Source organism: Cherax quadricarinatus, chromosome 51 (assembly GCF_038502225.1).
Source record: "Cherax quadricarinatus isolate ZL_2023a chromosome 51, ASM3850222v1, whole genome shotgun sequence".
NCBI lineage: Eukaryota > Metazoa > Arthropoda > Malacostraca > Decapoda > Parastacidae > Cherax > Cherax quadricarinatus.
The window spans coordinates 162,603-186,979 of NC_091342.1; the positions used below are offsets into that span (position 1 = coordinate 162,603).

At 38.9% G+C, this 24,377-nt stretch overlaps 1 protein-coding gene across 15 annotated transcripts in view; it reads right to left on the reverse strand.

Moving 5' to 3' along the window:
* The window catches only part of LOC128694611 (nucleolar protein dao-5), a 541,519-nt gene that overhangs the window by 152,474 nt on the left and 364,668 nt on the right, over nt 1-24,377 (reverse strand). For 13 of the 15 annotated variants that reach the window (XR_011393390.1, XR_011393389.1, XR_011393388.1 and 10 more), the window contains one exon: nt 23,118-23,396. The exons of the other annotated variants lie outside the window; for them this stretch is intronic. Coding sequence is in view for 10 of the 13 variants with exons in the window: in XM_070095641.1 (XP_069951742.1) it covers nt 23,118-23,396 (279 nt within the window). In the remaining 3 variants the exon portion in view is untranslated. The remainder of the gene's footprint in view (nt 1-23,117; nt 23,397-24,377) is intronic. 15 annotated transcript variants of the gene reach the window in all.

Here is a 24,377-nt window from a genome sequence, read left to right on the forward strand (position 1 = left end):
AAAAGTTCCTCAAAATATTCTCGCCATCTACCCAAAACCTCCATCTCCCCATCTACCAACTCCCTTACTCTGTTTTTAACTGACAAATCCATTCGTTCTCTAGCCTTTCTTAACTCAATCCAAAATTTTTTCTTATTTTCATTAAAATTTCTTGACAGTGCCTCTCCCACTCTTTCATCTGCTCTCCTTTTGCACTCTCTCACCACTCTCTTCACCTTTCTTTTACTCTCCATATACTCTATTCTTCTTATAACACTTCTGCTTTGTAAAAACCTCTCATAAGCTAACTTTTTCTCTTTTATCACACTCTTTACTTCATCATTCCACCAATTACTCCTCTTTCCTCCTGCACCCACCCTCCTATAACCACAAACTTCTGCCCCACATTCTAATACTGCATTTTTAAAACTATTCCAACCCTCTTCAACCCCTCCACTACTCATACTTGCACCAGTCCACCTTTCTGCCAATAGTTGCTTATATCTCACCCGAACTTCCTCCTCCCTTAGTTTATACACTTTCACCTCCCTCTTGCTTGTTGTTGCCATTTTCCTCATTTCCCATCTACCTCTTACTCTAACTGTAGCTACAACTAAATAATTATCCGATATATCAGTTGCCCCTCTATAAACATGTACATCCTGGAGCCTACCCATCAACCTTTTATCCACCAATACATAATCTAAGAAACTACTTTCATTACATGCTACATCATACCTTGTATATTTATTTGTCCTCTTCTTCATAAAATATGTATTACTTATTACCAAACCTCTTTCTACACATAGCTCAATTAAAGGCTCCCCATTTTCATTTACCCCTGGCACCCCAAATTTACCTACTACTCCCTCCACAACATTTTTGCCCACTTTAGCATTGAAATCCCCAACCACCATTACTCTCACACTTGGCTCAAAACTCCCCATGCATTCACTCAACATTTCCCAAAATTTCTCTCTCTCCTCTACACTTCTCTCTTCTCCAGGTGCATATACGCTAACTGTAACCCACTTCTCACATCCAATCTTTATTTTACTCCACATAATCCTTGAATTAATACATTTATAGTCCCTCTTTTAATGCCATAACTTATCCTTAAACATTACTGTTACTCCTTCTTTAGCTCTAACTCTATTTGAAACCCCTGACCCAATCCCATTTATTCCTCTCCACTGAAACTCTCCCACCCCCTTCAGCTTTGTTTCACTTAAAGCCAGGACATCCAACCTTTTCTCATATATAACATCCACAATCATCTCTTTCTTATTGTTTGCACAACATCCACACACATTCAGACTTCCCACTTTGACAATTTTCTTCTTATTATTCCTTTTAGTAATTATTACAGGAAAAGGGGTTACTAGCCCATTGTTCCCGGCATTTTAGTTGACTTTTACAACACGCATGGCTTACGGAGGAAAGATTCTTATTCCACTTCCCCATAGATATAAAAGGAAAAGTAATAAGACCAAGAACTATTAAGATAAAGTCCAAGAAAACTCAGATGAGTGTGTATAAATAAACATGAACATGTATGTGTAGTGTGACCTAAGTGTAAGTAGAAGTAGCAAGACATATCTGTAATCTTGCATATTTATGAGACAGACAAAAGACACCAGCAATCCTACCATCATGTAAAACAATTACAGGCTTTTGTTTCACACTCACTTGGCAGGATGGTAGTATCCCCCTGGGTGGTTGCTGTCTACCAACCTACTACCTTATTAGTATAAATACCTACCCAAAACATTACTGCCTCACACCCAATTGTAGCATTCTCATACTGCAAACTACTTTCAACAACTCAAAATGTTATATTCCCATAATATAATTTCAATATTCACTATTGAAACTATGTATTGTAATTTGAGTAAAATTACTGTGTACTATGTTCAATTTCTTTAGTATTAAGTAGTATGTAAGCCATTAAATTAAGTCTGCCCATAATGCATAGGCTAGTGGCTCTCTTTGCACTGCAACTCAATTTTGTAATTTCATAATCTCAATGTAATCTTGCAAGGAAATAAAAATTGATTGATTGATTGAAAGAGATCACAAACAAATGAAGATGTGGAGTTGTTGTTGTTGTTGTTGTTGTGGATCAGGGAAATATAGTTAGCAGGAGATAGTGTTTCAGAGACAATCATTTGTGAAAAGACAAGAATATTATTCAATAGTATTCAATATTATTATTCAATATTATTCAGGAGACAGAATATTATTCAATATTACGCTAATATCAACTCTCCAGCTTATTTATCCAACACAATTGATCGAATATGAACATAAACAATATAAACAACATAGAAACATAGTATATACTCTAGAATGAAAAAAATATGTCATTACAGTATATGGTGAGTGGTCCCTGTCACTCCCAAGGTAAAGTAATTATCCCTCTGACCATAGCTTCCCATGCTTCCCCTACTGAGGTTTAAGAGAAAACAGAGTTCTGGAGCGGCTAACTACACTAGATCACTAGTGCAGTGAGAAAAACGCTGAAACAAACGAGATTTTCTCAGAAAAAATAAATGCCAAAGAGGACCTACATCATGCAGGAGGAAAAGGCACTACTAGGACACAAGCCTATGAAAGACAGGTTTTGATACCTTAAGTCTTTATGGAGGGGGATTCCCCTTTCAAAAAAATAATCAGTATTCCCTCTCTCCTCCTCTCGTCTTCCATAAGCCAACAAGAGTCTTCAATAAAGGTATGTAATAGTGATTTAAATGTTCATTCATTTATTTTATTTAGTTCTCATTGTTTTGTGTATGTAAAACTATAATTAATCTTTAAAAATGTATTTTTTGTTAATATTTTTGGGTGTCTAGAACGGATTAATTGTATTTACATTAATTCTTATGGGAAATATTGCTTCCAATTTAGGTTGACCTTCTGGAACGGATTACGGCTGAAAAACGAGGTTCCACTGTACTTGGCATGGTGCTCACCCCTGGATCTTTCTCCATGAATGAGGTATGCAGCCTTTGTCCCTAGAATATACTATATAGATTCCAGTTTTCTTTCCAAGCTTGCCATTTGTCCAGACCCATTTGTAGCCTTTCCTGTCCTTGCTGATTTTCATTCTCATTAGGTTCACATCATCTGCAAATAGGGACACAGTAGACCATCATTTAACAAGAGTTTATTTGGCACGAAGAATTGTGGCACAATTCTATATAACACTTCGTAAAATTAATTTAACATAGTTCAGTTTGCGAGAGGGGAAAAAAATTCCCTTTTCCTCAAGCGGCCACTTTGTTGCGCATCAGCAGGGAAGACCTCCCACCATCCCCTGCCACCTTCGACACCACCATCCCAGCATTCGTACTTCATACATGTGCAGTTTCTCTTCTATGCTACAAGGTAGCTCTGTTTGTGAATTGTGTTTTGATCTTTTAATTACCATATCTTGTATCTGCCAAGCAATCATGACACCCAGTAGGCATACCAGTGTTGCTGAAAAGTGGCAAGAAAAGGTATAAGAATTTAAGTCTTAGAATTAACGAAGAAAACTGAGACATTAGACAAGAAATAACCTGTGGCCGTAATGATGCTTGCTTTGCGCACATAAAATGAGGTAAACATGAGTTTGTGTGATTGACTGACTGGCTGACTTACTGAATGACTGACTGATTTATTTAATGACTTAGACTTGACTGAATGACTTACTGACTTGACTGACTGATTTACTGACTTGGCTGACTGACTTACTGACTTGACTGGCTGACTGATCTGGCTAAGTGAATGACTTAACTGACTGAATGACTCGACTGAATGACTTACTGACTTGACCGACTGACTTCTGACTGACTTGACTGACTGAATAACTTGACTGACTTACTGAATGACTGACTGACTTTCTGACTTGACTGAATGACTGACTTGACTGATTGACTTGGCTGACTTAAAGTTAGATTTTTTCACTGAAGAGGACCCTGAAACAGTGTCTAGAACAGCTGATGCCTTACCATCAATTGTATAATGTACTGTAGGGTAAAATAGAACAGAAATCCATTACAGAATTTATGCACACTCCAGTACAACCATCGACTTCAGTACCAGAACCTCTACCATCCACCTCAGCCCAGCATAACTCTCCACAATCATCCACAAATACCAGCACCCACAATTTAAGGTAAGAAATACTATTATTTCTGTTGCATTTGTAATCTCATGCAGTAAAAACAACATAATACATCACAGCAATGAACTACAATTACATATGCACTTTTTTATTTTTGTAAGATGTGGAGGCCTAAAAAAAAAAGTTGCTTGGCTTTTCTGGAGCTCCCAGGAATGTAACCCTAATTTTTTCCATAAGTTCTTCAGTTCATTTAACCTGGTTTTACCTAACACGGCATTTTCAGGAATGTAACTACAGTGTTCAATGACAGTCTACTGTACATCTGACTTACTTTTCTGGTATGTCATTCACATATACCAGAAACACTGATCCTTGCAAAACCCCTATCATCATGCTTACACTTTGTGACATCTCACCTTTGATAATCACTCCATCTCCTTGCCTGGTGGCCGGGTGGTCTGGTGGCTAAAGCTCCCGCTTCACACACGGAGGGCCCGGGTTCGATTCCCGGCGGGTGGAAACATTTCGACACGTTTCCTTACACCTGTTGTCCTGTTCACCTAGCAGCAAATAGGTACCTGGGTGTTAGTCGACTGGTGTGGCTCGCATCCCGGGGGACAAGATTAAGGACCCCAATGGAAATAAGTTAGACAGTCCCCGATGACGCACTGACTTTCTTGGGTTATCCTGGGTGGCTAACCCTCCGGGGTTAAAAATCCGAACGAAATCTTATCTTATCTCTTATCTAAGGTGCTTCTTGAACCACTGTAGTACATTCCCTGTTTTTCCTGCCTGCTCCTCCTCCTGCCTACAGTCTCTTGTGAGGTACAGTATCAAATGCCTTCATGCAGACCAAAAATATTCAATCCACCTCTTTCTTTATTTCTCTCTCTCTCTGGCCTCACTTGTTACTATGGCAATGTTACATACACCAGCCCAATATAGTGATGTGTGTAATTTTTATCACATTTTTAGTCCTGTAAAATACTTTATTTTAAATAATATAATTTATAACCCAACCCAAGGGTTATGTCATCCCAGTGATATCACCTTGCTTTTGGCTGGACATTCACATAGCCAGAAGAATAAATGGACAGCAGCAGCTGATGGGAATGGAGCCTTCACAATGTTGAAGACTTACTGTACTATTACCTGCCTACTCACTTACCCGAGTCCTGATACTTTGTTAAGTATGGGAGATATGTTGACAAACTTCAGTGCAGCTAGTATTGCCGTCAAGGCAAGCATGCTAATACCTGAGCTCTCTGTGTCAGTCTAGCCTCTGACTCACTACAGTTGTTGCCTTCCTTTCACCCCATATTTACACACCCTCTTTGTAATACTATCTACTCCACCCTTTCTAAAAGACCAAATTACCTAAACACACCCATCCTCCACCATCTAAATTTTGCATTTCATAACTTTACACTGCCTTCTAATCTTTGCACTCCTAATTCTCTGCCTAATATTCACACCACACATTGCTCTCATACATGTCATCTCCAAAGCCCCCATCTTCATCCTCACTGCAACATTAAAGACCATGCCTAACACCCATGTAAGTAATGGTACAACTATAACATAGAATTTCTTCTCTTTTGTTTTGCATAGTGGGAAAAAGCAGAAAAATTCTGAGGGAGAAAGTGAGTTGTTTGAATGTTTGAAATGTTCATATCTGCAGATTGACTTTTGTAGAAAATTAATTGATTGAAAAGAACCTAATTCAAAACAGTGGACGTAAGTGATGCAGATGTTTGTTAGTTGGGTATCTACTGCAATCCATTAACATGAATGATGAAAATGCATACTTGAATATCAATCTAATCCAAGCAGGGAACTGGTAAAGGCCCAAAGCAGCCCATGAATAGTATAACCAAGATGCAAAAAAGCAAGGCTCAGAACCAATTTATGGCTGGGTACCTGGCAGAGAAACTGAGCATTATTTAACTTGGAAATCACTATTGTATGTGTCAACAGCAATACAAGCCATAGACAGTGTCAGAAGAGCTGGAGATTTAGCCCATTTTCTACAAGGCAGCCAAGGGACTATACTTGCATATATAGTGTTATCCACTCCAACACAGTAAACACTGTGAAAGAGGCAGCACCCACCCCTATTTCTTGAAATTTCAGTTAGTGCATTGAACATAAAGGTACATAAGATCACATAACATGTGCAAGGTTATTAATAAAGTACTGTTTTTCAATGAAGAAGAGAAAGGTAAATTGGACAGTAACATTTTAAGTTTTCTAGTGAGATCTTAGCAAAGATGAAACAGATAGCTAAATGGTGCTGGGAACCTAAGCAGTGTGAAATCTTGACACCAGAGGTAAAAAATTATTATACCAAGTGTAAGAGTGGTTTAAGAATACAATTACTGGTGTTATATAGTTTAAATCAACAGGATGTTATTCCTCTAGTGGTTCATGGAACCTTACTACAGAAATAATGATATTTTTATAAGCATGTTTGTAACTTAGTCTTCAAATAATGGTAACTTACACAACCAGGGGGAAAACTATAAAAGGTTCAATTATTAGCTAGTTAAGAAAATCAGAGAACATGTTAGTGTAATTAAAATGCCAAAGTAGCCAGTAGATTTGCTCAGTCACCAAAGAGAATAATCTGCTCAACTTCTGAAAGAAATAAAGTAGTAATTATAACTTTGTAAAAATTATTCTTTTGAGAAACTATTTTTTGTCAAGGATATACAGTATTATATACATGACAGTCTTGATACTTTAAAAGAACACTACACATACAATAGAATACAGCCTCTCCTCACCTAGCGACGTGCTCATTTACTAACAGCTCAGACTTACTACGAGCTCTCTGACTAGTATGCATACCTAAATAACGTATATTAGAGCTGATCTCCTCAATTCTGTTTATTACAATATACAATACACTGCTGTATAAACATTTAAAAGTATACAAGGAATGTTATAAATGGTGCAAAGGTGACATTAAAACAATATCAAAGATGGTCAACACAAACCTACCATTATAGTATGCTCCTCACTCAGCGACGAATTCATTTACTGACGTGGTCTTAGGAATGGAACTCTGTCATTGAAGAGAGACTGTATACCAAGCCACAATCTTGATACTGTATATAAAGTAGCAGATACCCAGTTTTGATACTGTATATACAGTAGTATTACCATAACAATCTTCATTCTGTATACATATACATATGATGACACTCTTCGTGTTGTATACACAGCAGCAAATACTATGCAAAGGTTTTGATAGTGCATATGCAGTAGTATATACCACATCATACAGTCTTGAGTGTGTATATTCAATAGCATAAAACCCCGACAGTCTTGATAATGTATAGTATACAGGACTATATAGTGTACTGTGTCGTTAGTATTGATACTGCATATAAAATATATAAGATGCCACAATTTTGACAAATATATACAGTAGTATATAACATTTAGTATATAGTCTTAATACTGTATATACAGCAGTACAGTAGACAACCATAAGTCAGGTAAACGTAGCTCACGTTTTCAGTATTATGAGATTTAAATTTAGTTTTTCATTTCTATCAGTAGTGCACAATTACAGTTAAGGCGAGCTGGGTAGGATTAGTTGAGTGCATTACCCTATGGAGTGTCCCTCCACTGTTTTAATGAGGAAGACCTACCAACACTGTATGGTGCAAACTAGCTGTCACTACCTGAATATGTACCATACAATAGTCTCTAAGAAAACTGTGGTTAGGGTAGAGGTGGGAGATGGTGGTGGCAATTATGGCTGGTAGGTTACTCACTTGGAAAGTGTCACACATAATGACACTGTAAATAAACATTCTTGTACCTTAAACAGCCATTTACCTATGATAGCTGCATTTATATAATTGTTCAATATGTTGGTGATTGATAATAAAGTGTGAAAACATTATTTGCAAGACAATTTGTGTTTACTACCTAATGAAGATGAAGGCCACAGTTGGCCATTTTGGCTGATAAAGTCCACATGAACTATACAAACTTTTGTAGCAACAAGGACAAAGAGCAAGGAATGGAAAGTAAGATAAAACTCTTTCTTGTCACTTTTCACTCTATTTCAAACAAGAGTGTGTGCAACAAAAATACTGTATGATGTGGAAAATATTGGTGGTTTTGATGGTTATTCACGCACTTTTGCTCAAGCTGTCTCCGGTTAATAAGGTCTATTGAATTGAAAAAGGCAGCGTTTGCTGAAATTTATTTAACCCTTTGAGGGTTTCGGACATACTAGTACATCTTACGCGCAGGGGTTTTTGACGTACTAGTACGCATAAATTCTAGCGCCCTCAAATCTCGTGGGAAAAGGCTGGTAGGCCTCCACATGAAAGAATGGGTCTATGTGGTCAGTGAGCACGGTATAAAAAAAATCCTGCAGCACACAGTGCATAATGAGAAAAAAAAAACTGACCGTTTTTTTGGAATAAAACAGCGACTTTGCATTGTATTTTCGTATGGTATTTATTGTTGTATTTTAGTTTTCTTCGTCTCATTTTATAGAATGGAAGGCATATCACAGAAATTGAGATGATTTTGACTGGTTTTACAATGAAAAGTACCTTGAAATTGAGCTCAAAGTAGCAGAAATGTTCGATTTTTACCAAAGTTCAAAAGTAAACAAATCATGCTAAGTGTCCAATACACGTCAACTGGTGAGTCTAATATTCTTTTGCAAGTGCGCCAATATGATTTATACCATTTTTTACACTAATGCAGTAGTCTGCATAACAGTAAATCTTCTATTTTTTGTGAGAAAAAAAATTCAAAGTGGAAAGCAAAAGAATGTAAGAGGGGCCTTGAGACGTGACTAATGAACAGAGGAAATGTCATTTTAGTGCCAGATATGTATTTCTTGTTTGTTCTGGACCCTATTCGGAAATTGGCATTTTTTAAAATTTGTGTGAAATTGGCAAAATTGCTAAATTCTGACCACTGCATTGGGTAGTTGAAAATGGTAAATGGGTGGTTTCTTGCACTTATTCAATAGAAAAAATGTAGTTCTAGCGAAATATTCATGTTTTTTGTCGACTAGTACAGTGGAATTGGCCGAAAATGGGGCTCAAAGTGGGCAAAATAGCCGATGCGTAAACATCGCTGAGACCGCTAACTTCGCGAGAGCATAATTCCGTAAGTTTTCCATCAAATCTCATAATTTTGGTGTCATTATGATTGGGAAAAGATTCTCTATCTTTTCATAAGATTTTTTTTTTTTTTTCTTAAATTTGGCTGACCCTGAGAACGAGTTTCTGAGAGGGCCTGTCAACCCTCAAAGGGTTAAAATAAAGATATTCAGTCACAATTGCTCTTTGCTGATGACACTGTGCTCTTGGGAGATTCTGAAGAGAAGTTGCAGAGATTGGTGGATGAATTTGGTAGGGTGTGCAAAAGAAGAAAATTAAAAGTGAATACAGGAAAGAGTAAGGTTATGATCATAAGGATAACAAAAAGATTAGGTGATGAAAGATTGGATATCAGATTGGAGGGAGAGAGTATGGAGGAGGTGAATGTATTCAGATATTTGGGAGTGGACGTGTCAGCGGATGGGTCTATGAAAGATGAGGTGAATCATAGAATTGATGAGGGGAAAAGGGTGAGTGGTGCACTTAGGAGTCTGTGGAGACAAAGAACTTTGTCCTTGGAGGCAAAGAGGGGAATGCATGAGAGTATAGTTTTACCAACGCTCTTATATGGGTGTGAAGCATGGGTGATGAATGTTGCAGCGAGGAGAAGGCTGGAGGCAGTGGAGATGTCATGTCTGAGGGCAATGTGTGGTGTGAATATACAGTGGACCCCCGCATAGCGATATTAATCCGTGCAAGAGAGCTCATTGTTATGCGAAATTATCGTTATGCGAATGAATTTTCCCCATAAGAAATAATGGAAATCAAATTAATCCGTGCAAGACACCCAAAAGTATGAAAAAAAAATTTTACCACATGAAATATACATTTTCCTACACACAAAGAGAAGGATACATGCACAATAGTAGAGTAGTACATGCACAATATATATTGTGCATGTACTACTCTACTAAATGAAGAATAAATGACACTTACCTTTATTGAAGATGCAGCAATGACTGATGAGACACTGTGTCCTGGGAGTGCCTTTTCCTCCTGAGTACTGTAGGTCCTGTTTGCCATTTTCTTCCAGAACAGGCCTTATCACACTGTGTATGCCACTACGATTCTTAAATCTCTCAAACCAACCTTTGCTGGCTTTAAATTCACCAATATCAGCACTAGTTCCAGGCATTTTTCCCTGTTCACCTGGGTGTTAGTCGACTGGTGTGGGTTGCATCCTGGGAGACAAGATTAAGGACCCCAATGGAAATAAGTTAGACAGTCTTCGATGACACTGACTTTTTTGGGTTATCCTGGGTGGAAAATCCTCTGGGGTTAATTGTTTCTTGGTATTCTCAATAAGCCACACCAACAACGGTACTACAGCAGCAGCAGCAGCAGCTAACAGTGCTACAGCAGCAGCAGGCGATGCTACAGCAGCAGCAGACGGTACTACAGCAGCAGCAGACGGTACTACAGCAGCAGCAGCAGCAGCTGACGGTGGTACAACAGCAGCAGCAGCTGACAGTGCTACAGCAGCAGCAGACGATGCTACAGCAGCAGCAGACGATGCTACAGCAGCAGCAGATGGTACTACAGCAGCAGCAGACGGTACTACAGCAGCAGCAGACGGTACTACAGCAGCAGCAGCTGACGGTGGTACAACAGCAGCAGCAGCTGACGGTGCTACAGCAGCAGCAGCAGCTGACAGTGCAGCAGCAGCAGCAGCTGACAGTGCTACAGCAGCAGCAGACGATGCTACAGCAGCAGCAGACGGTACTACAGCAGCAGCAGACGGTACTACAGCAGCAGCAGCAGCAGCTGACGGTGGTACAACAGCAGCAGCAGCTGACAGTGCTACAGCAGCAGCAGACGATGCTACAGAAGCAGCAGACGGTACTACAGCAGCAGCAGACGGTACTACAGCAGCAGCAGCAGCTGACGGTGGTACAACAGCAGCAGCAGCTGACAGTGCTACAGCAGCAGCAGCAGCTGACAGTGCAGCAGCAGCAGCAGCTGACGGTGGTACAGCAGCAGCAGCAGCTGACGGTGGTACAGCAGCAGCAGCAGCTGACGGTGGTACAGCAGCAGCAGCAGCAGCTGACGGTGGTACAGCAGCAGCAGCAGCTGTACCACCAATAGTAGCGATGGTTGATTGGGGTTTATTATACAACCTGGCCAGCTCGGAGACACGCACTCCACTTTCATACTTATCAATGATCTTTTTCTTCATCTCTATAGTAATTCTCACCCTTATTGCTGTAGGGTTGGCACTAGAAGCTTTCTTGGGGCCCATGGTCACTTATTTTGCAGATAAAATCACCAAAAACACTGTAATAATACAAAATGTTCCGATTGTATGCTTGGATGTTACCGCGGAGGCTGGCTGGTAAACAATGCCACCGGCGGAACATGTGAGCGTGGCTCAGGCCGCACATAGACGCGTCTCAGACGAACAGCATTGAGCGGGTTTTTTAGCGGTATGCGAGGCAAAATCTTGGCGATAAAATGTAGCGGTATGTGGATTTAACGTTATGTGATGCCAACGGTATGCGGGGGTCCACTGTAATGCAGAGAATTCGTAGTTTGGAAGTTAGGAGGAGGTGCGGGATTACCAAAACTGTTGTCCAGAGGGCTGAGGAAGGGTTGTTGAGGTGGTTCGGACATGTAGAGAGAATGGAGCGAAACAGTGACTTCAAGAGTGTATCAGTCTGTAGTGGAAGGAAGGCGGGGTAGGGGTCGGCCTAGGAAAGGTTGGAGGGAGGGGGTAAAGGAGGTTTTGTGTGCGAGGGGCTTGGACTTCCAGCAGGCATGCGTGAGCGTGTTTGATAGGAGTGAATGGAGACAAATGGTTTTTAATACTTGACGTGCTGTTGGAGTGTGAGCAAAGTAACATTTATGAAGGGGTTCAGGGAAACCGGCAGGCCGGACTTGAGTCCTGGAGATGGGAAGTACAGTGCCTGCACTCTGAAGGAGGGTTGTTAATGTTGCAGTTTAAAAACTGTAGTGTAAAGCACCCTTCTGGCAAGACAGTGATGGAGTGAATGATGGTGAAAGTTTTTCTTTTTCAGGCCACCCTGCCTTGGTGGGAATCGGCAAGTGTGATAAAAAAAAAAAAAAATAATTCAGTCTTGTAAATGTGGTTAACCCTTAAACTGTCCAAATGCAGATCTATGTTCACCTGCATGGTGCTCCGAATATTTTGAAAAAAAAAAAAAAAAAAAAAAAAAAAAATTTAATAAAGACCACATTTTTATAAATGTTATAGGATAAAAAAATTTTTAGGGCCAGTACTTACCAAGATATAAGCCTGCAAAGTTAGTGCTAAATGATGAGGCATCAGCAACATGGAGCACTGCCCCTTGCACAAATAATAAACATTTATCGTTTTTTCCAATTCTTTTCTATTTTTTGTTGTTTTCATATTATGATAATGATGTTTTGTTGCAGATCTTTTGATTTCATAGCCAATTCTTGTTGAGACACAAATGTTTGGTACTGAATTAGTAATCATACTGTCACAAACACACATGTTCACACTGACAGTTGAATTTGTACACCTGATTCAATCGCATACTATTGTTTGCATATAGTACTACAGTGGAACTCCGGTTTTCATACAGTCCGCATATCGTGCAATTCGGATTTAGAACACCTTTTTTGGGTGAAACTGTGGTCCGAATTTCGTACCTCCATCCGGAAATTGTGCGTATCCGACGCGTCCGCCCGCCCGGGACAAGGCCACATACGTGTCTCAGTCTGGCTCTGTCAGTGATTGAGTGAGTATTCATCCAAACCATTTCGCAATTTTTATGCCTGTTTATTGACTGCGACTGCGAAATAAGCCACCATGGGCTCAAAGAAAGTTCCTAGTGCCAGCCCTATGGTAAAGAAGGTGAGAAACATGATAGAATTCAAGAAAGAGATTGTAGAAAAATACAAAAGTGGCGTACGTTTAGGCAAGCTTGCCAGGATGTATGGGAAGTCGAAATCAACAATCTGTTCCTTCCTGGCAAAGAAAGTAGAAATCAAGGAAGCTAAAGGTGCAAAAGGGGTAAATGTGCTAACAAAACAGAGATCACAAACAATCGAAGATGTGGAGAAGTTGTTGTTGGTGTGGATCAACGAGAAACAGTTAGCAGGAGATAGTGTTGTCGAGCTGATCATTTACAAAAAGGCAAGGCAGTTGCATGCGGATCTCATAAAGAAAATGTCTGGAACGAGTGCTGCTGTTAGTGAATTTAAGGCCAGCAAAGGCTGGTTCAACAGATTCAAGAAGCATAGTGGCATACACAGTGTTGTAAGGCATGGTGAGGCTGCAAGTTTAGACAAACGTGCGCTGAAGAATTCATTGATGAATTCAAGGAGTACATAGAGGCTGAAGGATTCCTCCCCCAACAAGTCTTCAACTGTGACGAAACAGGCCTCTTTTGGAAGAAAATGCCAAAGAGGACCTACATCACGCAGGAGGAAAAGGAACTGCCAGGACACAAGCCTATGAAGAATACGCCAACTCTTTTGTTCTGTGGTAATGCTAGTGGGGATTTCAAAGTGAAGCTTTTACTGGTGTATCACTCTGAAAATCCCAGAGTGTTCAAGAAAAACAATGTCATCAAGACTAAATAAATTGTGTGTGATGTGGAAAGCTAATAATAAGGCATGGGTCACGAGGCAAATTTTCATTTTCAAATTCTCCCCTCCTCGCCTTCTACAATACACCAACAATAGTCTTCAATAAAGGTATGTAATGTTCATTTATCATTAAAATCAATCATTTATATTTATTTCTCAGTTTTTTTTTTTTTTGTATGTAAAACTATAGTTTTTCTTTAAAAAATGTAGTTTTTGTTAATAATTTTTGGGTGTCTGGAACAGATTAAATGTATGTGAATGTTTTCAGATACTTGGGAGTTGACGTGTCGGTGGATGGATTTATGAAGGATGAGGTTAATCATAGAATTGATGAGGGAAAAAAGGTGAGTGGTGCGTTGAGGTATATGTGGAGTCAAAAAATGTTATCTATGGACGCAAAGAAGGGAATGTATGAAAGTATAGTAGTACCAACACTCTTATATGGGTGTGAAGCTTGGGTGGTAAATGCAGCAGCGAGGAGACGGTTGGAGGCAGTGGAGATGTCCTGTTTAAGGGCAATGTGTGGTGTAAATATTATGCAGAAAATTCGGAGTGTGGAAATTAGGAGAAGGTGTGGAGTTAATAAAAGTATTAGTCAGAGGGCAGAAGAGGGGTTATTGAGGTGGTTTGGTCATTTAGAGAGAATGGATCAAAGTAGAATGACATGGAAAGCATATAAATCTATAGGGGAAGGAAGGTGGGGTAGGGGTCGTCCTCGAAAGGGTTGGAGAGAGGGGGTAAAGGAGGTTTTGTGGGTAAGGGGCTTGGACTTCCAGCAAGCGTGCGTGAGCGTGTTAGATAGGAGTGAATGGAGACGAATGATACTTGGGACCTGACGATCTGTTGGAGTGTGAGCAGGGTAATATTTAGTGAAGGGATTCAGGGAAACCGGTTATTTTCATATAGTCGGACTTGAGTCCTGGAAATGGGAAGTACAATGCCTGCACTTTAAAGGAGGGGTTTGGGATATTGGCAGTTTGGAGGGATATGTTGTGTATCTTTATATGTGTATGCTTCTAGACTGTTGTATTCTGAGCACCACTGCAAAAACAGTGATAATGTGCGAGTGTGGTGAAAGTGTTGAATGATGATGAAAGTATTTTCTTTTTGGGGATTTTCTTTCTTTTTTGGGTCACCCTGCCTCGGTGGGAGACGGCCGACTTGTTGAAAAAAAAAAAAAAAAAAAAAATTTACATTATTTCTTATGGGAAATATTAATTCGGTTTTCGTATGTTTCAGATTTAGACTGACCTTCTGGAACGGATTAAGTACGAAAACCGGAGTTCCAATGTATATACAAGGTCTTTACAGGTCCCATTTATGTTTCTAAAAGTCCACCATTGTATGATACTTACATAAGAACTTAAGAAAGAAGAAACACTGCAACAGGCTTACTGGCCTATGCGAGGCAGGTCCAATTTTAACACCGGCTTAAGCCAATGCCTTGACCTAGCGAGGTCAGACACGTCACTTAAGGAAGGAGCAGTGCATCCGACCTAGTAGCACAAGCTAGTCAGGTCCAACTCACACCCACTCATGTATTTATCCAACCTATTTTTAAAACTATACAACGTCTTAGAGTCTATGATGGTAGTCAGGAGTTTGTTCCACTCATCCACAACTCTATTACCAAACCAGTGCTTTCCTATATCCTTCCTGAATCTGAATTTTTCCAATTTAAAGCCACTGCTGCGAGTCCTGTCTATGCTAGATATTTTTAGCATGCTATTTATATCCCCTTTATTAATTCCTGTTTTCCATTTATACACCTCAATCATATCCCCCCTAATTCTACACCTTTCTAGAGAGTGCAGATTCAGGGCCCTAAGTCTATCCTCATAGGGAAGATTTCTGATACATGGGATCAACTTTGTCGTCCTCCTATGTACGTTTTCCAGTGCATTTATATCCATTCTGTAATAAGGTGACCAAAACTCTGCAGCATAATCTATATGAGGCCTAACCATAGATATACAGTGTTGAAGAAAAACCTGAGGGCTTCTATTATTTATACTTCTTGCTATGAAGCCAAGGATTCTGTTAGCTTCATTATGAACACTAATGCACTGTTGTCTTGGTTTTAGATTACTGCTAACCAGAACTCCTAAATCCTTTTCGCAATCCGTAATATTAAGATCAATATTATTTGTTTATATGTGGCATGGTTATTTTCCTGTCCAACATTTAGAACTTTTCATTAGTCTATATTAACCCTTTCAGGGTTTCGGCCGTACTAGTACGACTTACGCATCAGGGTTTTGGACGTACTAGTACACCTAAATTCTAGCGCCCTCAAATCTAGTGAGAGAAAGCTGGTAGGCCTACATATGAAAGAATGGGTCTATGTGGTCAGCGTACGCAGTATAAAAAAAATCCTGCAGCACACAGTGCGTAATGAGAAAAAAAAACTTTGACAGTGTTTTTGGATTAAAACAGCGACTCTGCACTGTATTTTCGTATGGTATTTATTGTTGTATTCTAGTTTTCCTGGTCTCATTCTATAGAATGGAAGACATATTACAGAAATTGAGCTGATTTTGACTGATTTTACAATGAAAAGTACCTTGAAATTGAACTCAAAGTAGCAGAAATGTTTGATTTTTACCAAAGTTCAAAAGTAAACAAATCATGCTAAGCGTCCAATACACGTCAACTGGTGAGTCTAATATTCTTTCACAAGTGCGCCGATATTATTTATACCATTTTTTACACTAATGCAGTAGTCTGCATAACAGTAAATCTTCTATTTTTTGTGAGAATAAAAATTCAAAGTGGAAAGCAAAAGAATGTAAGAGGGGCATTGGGACATGACTAATGAACAGAGGAAATGTCATTATAGTGCCAGGAATGTCTTTCTTGTTTATTCTGGACCCTATTTGGAAATTGGCATCTTTTGAAATTTGTGTGAAATTGGCAAAATTGCTAAATTCTGACCACTGTATTGGATAGTTAAGATCGGTAAATGGGTGGTTTCTTGCACTCATTTGATAGAAAAAATGGAGTTCTAGCGAAATATTCATGATTTTTGTCAACTAGTACAGTGGAATTGGCCGATTATAGGGCTCAAAGTGGGTAAAATCGCCGATGCATAAACATCGTCGAGACCGCTAACTTCACGAAAGCATAATTCCGTAAGTTTTCCATCAAATTTCATACTTTTGGTGTCATTATGATCGGTAAAAGATTCTCTATCTTTTCATATGAAATTTTTTTTTTTTTTTTTTTTTTGAAATTTGGGCGACCCTGAGAACAAGTCTCTTAGAGGGCCTGTCAACCCTGAAAGGGTTAAACTGCATCTGCCACTTCTCCGACCACTGCATCAGTCTATTCATCATCCTGAGTGCTCTAATGTCCTCATTAGAATGAACTGGATGGCCTATTTTGGAGTCATCAGCAATTTTGCTTACGTCACTATTTATTCCCTCATCTATGTCGTTTATGTAGATTGAGAACTACAAGGGACCCAACACTGACCCCTGTGGAACACTGCTTGTGACGTGCCCCCATTCTGATTTCTCCCCATTTATGCAAACTTTCTGCTGCCTATTTGCCAACCATGCCTCTACCCAGGAAAAAATTTCTCCTATTCCGTGTACCTTAAGTTTCCTCAATAGCCTCTGATGTGGAACTCTATCAAAAGCCTTACTAAAGTCCATATACACAATACCATATTCATTACCATGATCTACCTCCTCAAATACCTTAGTGAACAAAGTTAGTAAATTCGTAAGACAGGAATCCCCCTTTGTAAAACTGTACTGAGATTCATTAATCAATTTATGCCTTTCAAGATGCAACGAATTGCTTCGGCAATTATTGATTCCATAAATTTTCCCACTATGGAGGTTAGGCTAATTGGTCTATAGTTAAAAGCTAAGGACCTGTCACCTGCCTTGTAAATAGGTATTACATTTGCCATTTATCAGGCACTATGCTAGTTTGTAGTGATATGCTGAAAAGGTTAGCCAAAGGTATGCTAAATTTCTCTTTACATTTCTTTAACACCCTTGCAAACAGTTCATCAGAGCCTGGGGATTTGTTAATTTTAATTTCTCTATTTGTCTGAGAACCATATCACTAGTTACTGCAATCATGCATAGTTTATTATCATCCTGTTCTACACAATCTATTATTTCTAGAATTTCGCTAGTATTTTCCTGGGTACAAACTGAGAGGAAGTAAGTATTGAAAATTTCACACACATCCTTATCACTGTCAGTGATCTGACCTGAGTTACTCTTAAGTGGGCTTATCTTGTCCCTAATCTTACTTCTGTATACCTAAAAGAACCCTTTTGGGTTAGTCTTTGAATCCCTTGTGACCTTAGCCTCATAATCCCTTGTTGCTTTTCTTATTCCTTTTTCTTATTTCTCTCTTTAAATGAATATATTGATTTCTTAACTGCCCATCCCCTCTTTTGACACACCTATATAAGCCTCTCTTTTGACCAATGAGATGTTTTAATCTATTGTTCATCCATTTGGGATCATTTTTGCTAGATCTAATTTCCCTACTCGGAACAAAAGTTGTCTGGGCAGATAGAACTATGCTCTGAAAAACGTCATACAGGCAACCAAGACCACCTACCTGATTCATAGTCAGGACATCCCAATTCAGCCCACCCAGGTAATTTTTCAGACCATGAAATTGGCCAAGCTAAAGCCTGAGACAGAGATTTGATTGCAGTTATCTGGGCAATTCCATGATATATTGAAACTAAGTGATTTGTGAATGCTTTCCCCAAGCTCATCATTAACCTCAAGATTATTAATTAGTGATTCTTTGTTGGCAAATCCAAATCAAATAGAGTGTTTCCTCTAGTTGGTTCTGTCACAAACTGTTTTAAAAAGCAATCCTGAACCGTATCAAGAAGGTCACTAGACACAAGATATCCTGTCACATTGTTCCAATCAATTTGTCTAAAGTTAAAATCTCCCATTAATACAACATTTTCATATCTAGATGCCTTATGAATTTCGTCCCATAACAGCTTACTGCACTCCCTATCAAGGTTTGGGGGCCTATAAATCACACCAAAATTAATTTGTCACGACCCTCGAGAAACTGTAGCCAAACAGATTCTGTGTCTGATATTTCTAATCTTACTTCACGTCTAAGACAACAATTTAAATTTTCTCTGATATACATTGTCACTCCACCACCCTTCCTGTTGACCCTATCAGTGTGGAATAGTTTATAACCCTGTATGTTGCATTCAGAAGGCATTTCTCTATCTTTCAGGTTAAACCATGTCTCTGTTATAGCAATAATATCTATATTACCTGCACTTGCAAGTAACCTTAGCACACCTATCTTATTTCTTAGACTCCTAGTATTTGTATAGTAAACCTTAAGGGAGCTAGTCACTTGTTGCCTTCTACTATCTCTCTTTGTTTGTTGATCAATTGCTTTGCCTTTACTAGCAACTTTATTCTGAATATTGTCTTTTAAACATATCCCTGAGGTATCCCAGTAACATCTGCTGTTTTCAACCCTAATACTGCAGCCTGGTTGTTTCCCACAAACACCCATACCTCTATAATCTATCAGTTTAAAGTCCTAGACAAGTCATCAATTACCCCCTCAACTGAACTGGTTAATGCAACTACTCCAGCCCCAGAGAGATGAACCCCATCCCTTGCATACATATCACATTTGCCATAGAATTTGTCCCAGTTATCAATGAATGGGATTGCAAGTTCCTTGCAGTACCTGTCTAGCCAGCAATTTATACCAACTGCCCTAGACATCCTTTCATTGCCCACTCCCTTTCTAGGCAAGATGTTACATATGATTGGGATGGCTCCCTTAGACCTGGCTACTTCTATGGCTGACCTGTACTTATCCAGTAGCTCCTGTGTCCTACCCTTCCCAATGTCATTACTCCCAGCACTAAGACAGATAATGGGCTTGTTCCCATTACCTGACATAATATTATCCAACCTGCTGACTATGTCACCAACACCAGCTGCTGGGAGGCACACCCTCTGTCTGACCTTCCTATCTCTGTTACAAAAAGCACAGTCCATATATCTTACCTGAGAATCTCCTACAGTCACAATGTTCTTACCTTGATTAGCAGGGGAGTGATACCTTTAACCTCACTAACAACTGAAGTACACTCATCCTGGAGAACAGAGAATCAATTTCCTACCTTCACATCTTCTCTATTAACCCTCCTTATCTTCCTTTCTTCCTGAGCTGTGAACCACTTGCCACTTAAAGCAGCTGCCACTCTCACAGCTGGTGACCATTTCCTCTTTACCAGCTTCATCCATCTCACACTCACTCCCAGACCCAAATAGGCAAAGCTTCAGCCTCCTATTTTCCTCCGGAAGAAGTAGAACCTCCTCCTTCAACACTTTAACCTGAGATTCTAAAACACTACAACAAGCCATGGTGCTCGGTAACATCCCACGTTAACTCCCAGAGAGCTTAGGACAGGTATGACCACACATAACCACATTGCTGACATATGAAATGTGTGTCTTTTCACACTTGGGGTCGTCTTGTAGTGTTAACACACACAACACACTTTTTCTGTGACTACTACTTCTTTGGAGTAGATGATATAGGTATCAGGCAGTGGCAGTTAGGGATTATTCTGTTGGGCACTCATCCTCTGGTTGTGGGGTGACAGATTGCTGTTGATGGGTGACAGGTTGCTGTGGAGTGGCAAGTACAGGTGTGGTACCATACTTTTTCACTATCTGCTTGATGACATTGAGGGTAAATTCCACATATCGTTGTCGCTTCCCAGTCTTTATTTCATACATGTTGAAGGCATTGAGCATTACAATGTCTACAAGGTGGAAAAACACTTTTATATACTACTTGCGACTCCTACGCACAAAGTCAACAAACCTTATCATCATGTCACACTTGTCAACTAGTGGCATATTGTTCGTATAATCAATGACAGCAGCTGGCTTTACAATAGGTTCATTGTTGTACCTGCTCAGTCTGTCTGTTTGTACCATCTCATTTCTGTGATCACAAAATTGGTAATTTGGCCAGTTTCATACAAAATTCAAGAAAGACCAATTTCAAAACAGGGTCGAGAATAAACAATGCAAACATTCCTAGCACTAAAATAACATCTCTGTTCATTAGTCATGTCTCCAGGCCCAACTTTGAATTTTTATTCACACAAAAAATGAAAGATTTACTGTTATGTAGACTACTGCATTACTGTAAAATGGTATAAATAATATCAGCGCATTTGTGAAAGCATATTAGATCAGCCAGTTGACGTGTATTGGACGCGTGACGCAAACATCATCAATAATCGAACATTTCTGCTATTTTGAGCTCACTTTCGAGCCACTTTTAGTATGTAAACCATTCAAAATCATCTATATTTCGGCAATATGTCTCCCATTCTATCAAATGAGACCAAGAAAATGAGAATACAACTATAAATACCATACAAAAATACACCCCCAAGTCACTGTTTTAACCCTTTCAGGGTCCAAGGCCCAAATCTGGAGTCACGCACCAGTGTCCAAGAATTTTCAAAAAAAAAATTTGTTATTTTTTCTTATGAAATCATAGAGAATCTTTTTGTGAAGGTAATAAAACAAAAAGTACGAAATTTGGTGGAAAACTGACGAAATTATGCTCTCGCGAATTTTGATGTGTCAGCGATATTTACGAATCGGCGATTTTGCCGACTTTGACTCCCATTTTAGGCCAATTACATTATTCCAATCAACCAAATTCTTAGCTATTTCACTAGTATTACTTCTATTCTATCGATTGAGCACAAGAAATCGCCAAGTCAACTGTTTCAACTACAAAATAAAGTGATCGGAAATTGTTAATTTGGCCAATTTAACACAAAGTTCAAAATATTCCAATTTCAAAATAGGGTCCAGAATGAACAATGTAGGTATTCCTGGAACTAAACTAACATTTCCTCTGTTCATTAGTTATGTTTTGAGGCTTTACAAATAAATTCCATTTTGATTTTTTATTCACATAATAAATTTTTATTCACACCAAAAAATAGAAGATTTACTGTTATGCAATACTGTAATAATTGTATAAATATCATCACCATATTTGTGAATGTATATTAGACCCACCAGCTGATATGTATTAGACGTGTGAGGTCGTTTGTTTACTCTTGAATATCGGCAAAAATTTAACATTTCTGCTACTTTGAGCTCAGTTTCGAGCCATTTCCAGTGCTAAAACCAATCAAAATCATCTCTATTTCTGTAATATGTCTTCCATTCTATCAAATGAGACCAAGAAATCGCAAATACAACTATAAAAAACATACGAAAAAACACTGCAAAGTTGCTGTTTTAATCGAAAAATCATGATTTCATTTTTTTTCTCTCATTATACACAGTGTGCTGCAGGATCTGTTTTATGTGGTGCACACATACCACATAGATGTATTCTCTCATATCTAGGCCCAAATGTACCACTCACAGTTTATCAGAGTGAGCTGAGCTCATGGCGTAGATCTACGGTTTGGACCCTGAACGTAAAGCCGTAGATCTACGGGACAGACCCTGAAAGGGTTAAACCAAAAAACACAGTCACAGTTTTTTTCTATGCAGTGCATGCTTCAGGATTTTTTTTATACTGAGCACACTGGCCACTTAGACCCATTTTCTCAAATGTAAGCCTACCAGCTATCTCCTGCAAGACTGGACGCCGCTAGAATTTTGGTGTAGTATTACAGGACCGACAGTGAAAGGGTTAATTGTATCCTATGAAGCAAATTTATTTGCTAAGGCAATTTTCATAGCTAGGTTAACTTAATGAGAATATCTACATTCTGAAGAGGTGCCAGGGAGCAGCCTTAACAGGCAGCAGTTTATGGAAACAATATCCCTGATGGCATTCTACAATTTTGTACAGATGCAATTTATAAATCACTAACAATTACTATTATTACTTATATACAATGTGGTATGATTTATAGATACTGACTAGCATAGATTCTTTATTTTAGCATCAGTGACAGAGAAAATCATAACATGTGAAAAATAGCATTTTCCTTTAAAGCCACTGTTAAGTCAATAATACTAAAAATTCCAAGAAAGAGGTATGTAGAATAAAATACAAAACTTTCAGAGCACAATTGGCTTTACGGTATCTCTTATCTTCTACCCTCCCTTCTACAATTCCCTTCCCCCTTTATCTGAAGTAATAGGCACATAGTGCTGAACAGTCTTTGTTAAATTTCTTTATGTGCAATTTTTTCTGAAAGCATTCCAGCAAAGACGAAAATGGTACCAAAAATTTATCCAGGGAGAAAAGGGAAAGGCAAATGAAAAAACACACAAGCTACTTACTCGGCCCTTAATGGGACTCTCCTGGTCAGACAAATCGTTAGTTTTCATAGAAGCCATGGCAAATGTTGAGTGATGGGTGGGGGGAGTAGGCAACTTTCGGCGGGGACGGGAATCACTACTCTCCTGCGAGGATGAGAGGGAAGCAAGTGGAGGCTTGGGGCCACGGGGAGATCCAAGAGCACTATTTATAGAAGCATCAGAAGGCTTTGTGTGCTCAGCTACTTGTGCAGCCCACTGTCTAATCCAGTTTGGACTGTTGCGACTTAAACTGCTAGGACTCTGAGGGTAAGAAAATATTTTTCACAATTCAAATCAACTCATCTTTAAGAAAAATTTATAAAGTATATGAAACTTTACCTTCATTTTTAACAAGTTCTCTATTAAAAATGTAAATAATCATTGCCATCTATTATATAATAAAAACATAAAACAAATGAAATTAGCACTGATTAAATGCTTATTATAACACCTAAAATCCAGACGAAGAAGTTTCATATTAATCCTTTCACTGTCCAGACCCTTACCTATCTGAAACTTGTCCACAGTGTCCAAGAATTTTCAAAAAAAATTTTGCTATTTTTTTCTTGTGAAATGGTAGAGAATCCTTTTCTGAAGAAAATAGAATAAAAAGTATGAAATTTGATCAAAAACTGACCAAACTACATTTCTGCAAATTTTGCAGTGTCAGCAATATTTATGCATTGGTGATTTTGCCCATTTTGAGTCCTATTTTAAGCCAATTACATTGTGCCAGTTGACCAAATTCTTAGCTATTTCACTAGTGTCTTTATCGAATGAGCACAAGAAATCACCCAATCAACTATTTCAGCTACCCAATTAAGTGATCAGAAATTGGTAATCTGGTCAATTTCACACAAATTTTAAAACATTCCAATTTTAAAACAGGGTCCAGAATAAACAATGCAGGCATTCTTGGCACTAAAATATCATTTCCTCTGTTTGATTTTCATTCACACAAAAAAACAGAAGATTTACTGTTATGCAATATTGTAATACAGTGGACCCTCGACCAACGATGGCATCGTATAACGTTAAATCCGACTAGCGATACATTTTAACGCAAAAATTTTGCCTCGAATAGCGCTAAAAAACTCGACCAACGTGATTCGTTCTGTTCGAGATGCGTCCACTTGTGGCCTGAGTGCGTCTCACTTGTCCCGTGGGTGCCAGTGTTTACAAGCCAGCCAGCCACCGCGGTCCCATCCAAACATACAATCGGAACATTTCATATTATCACAG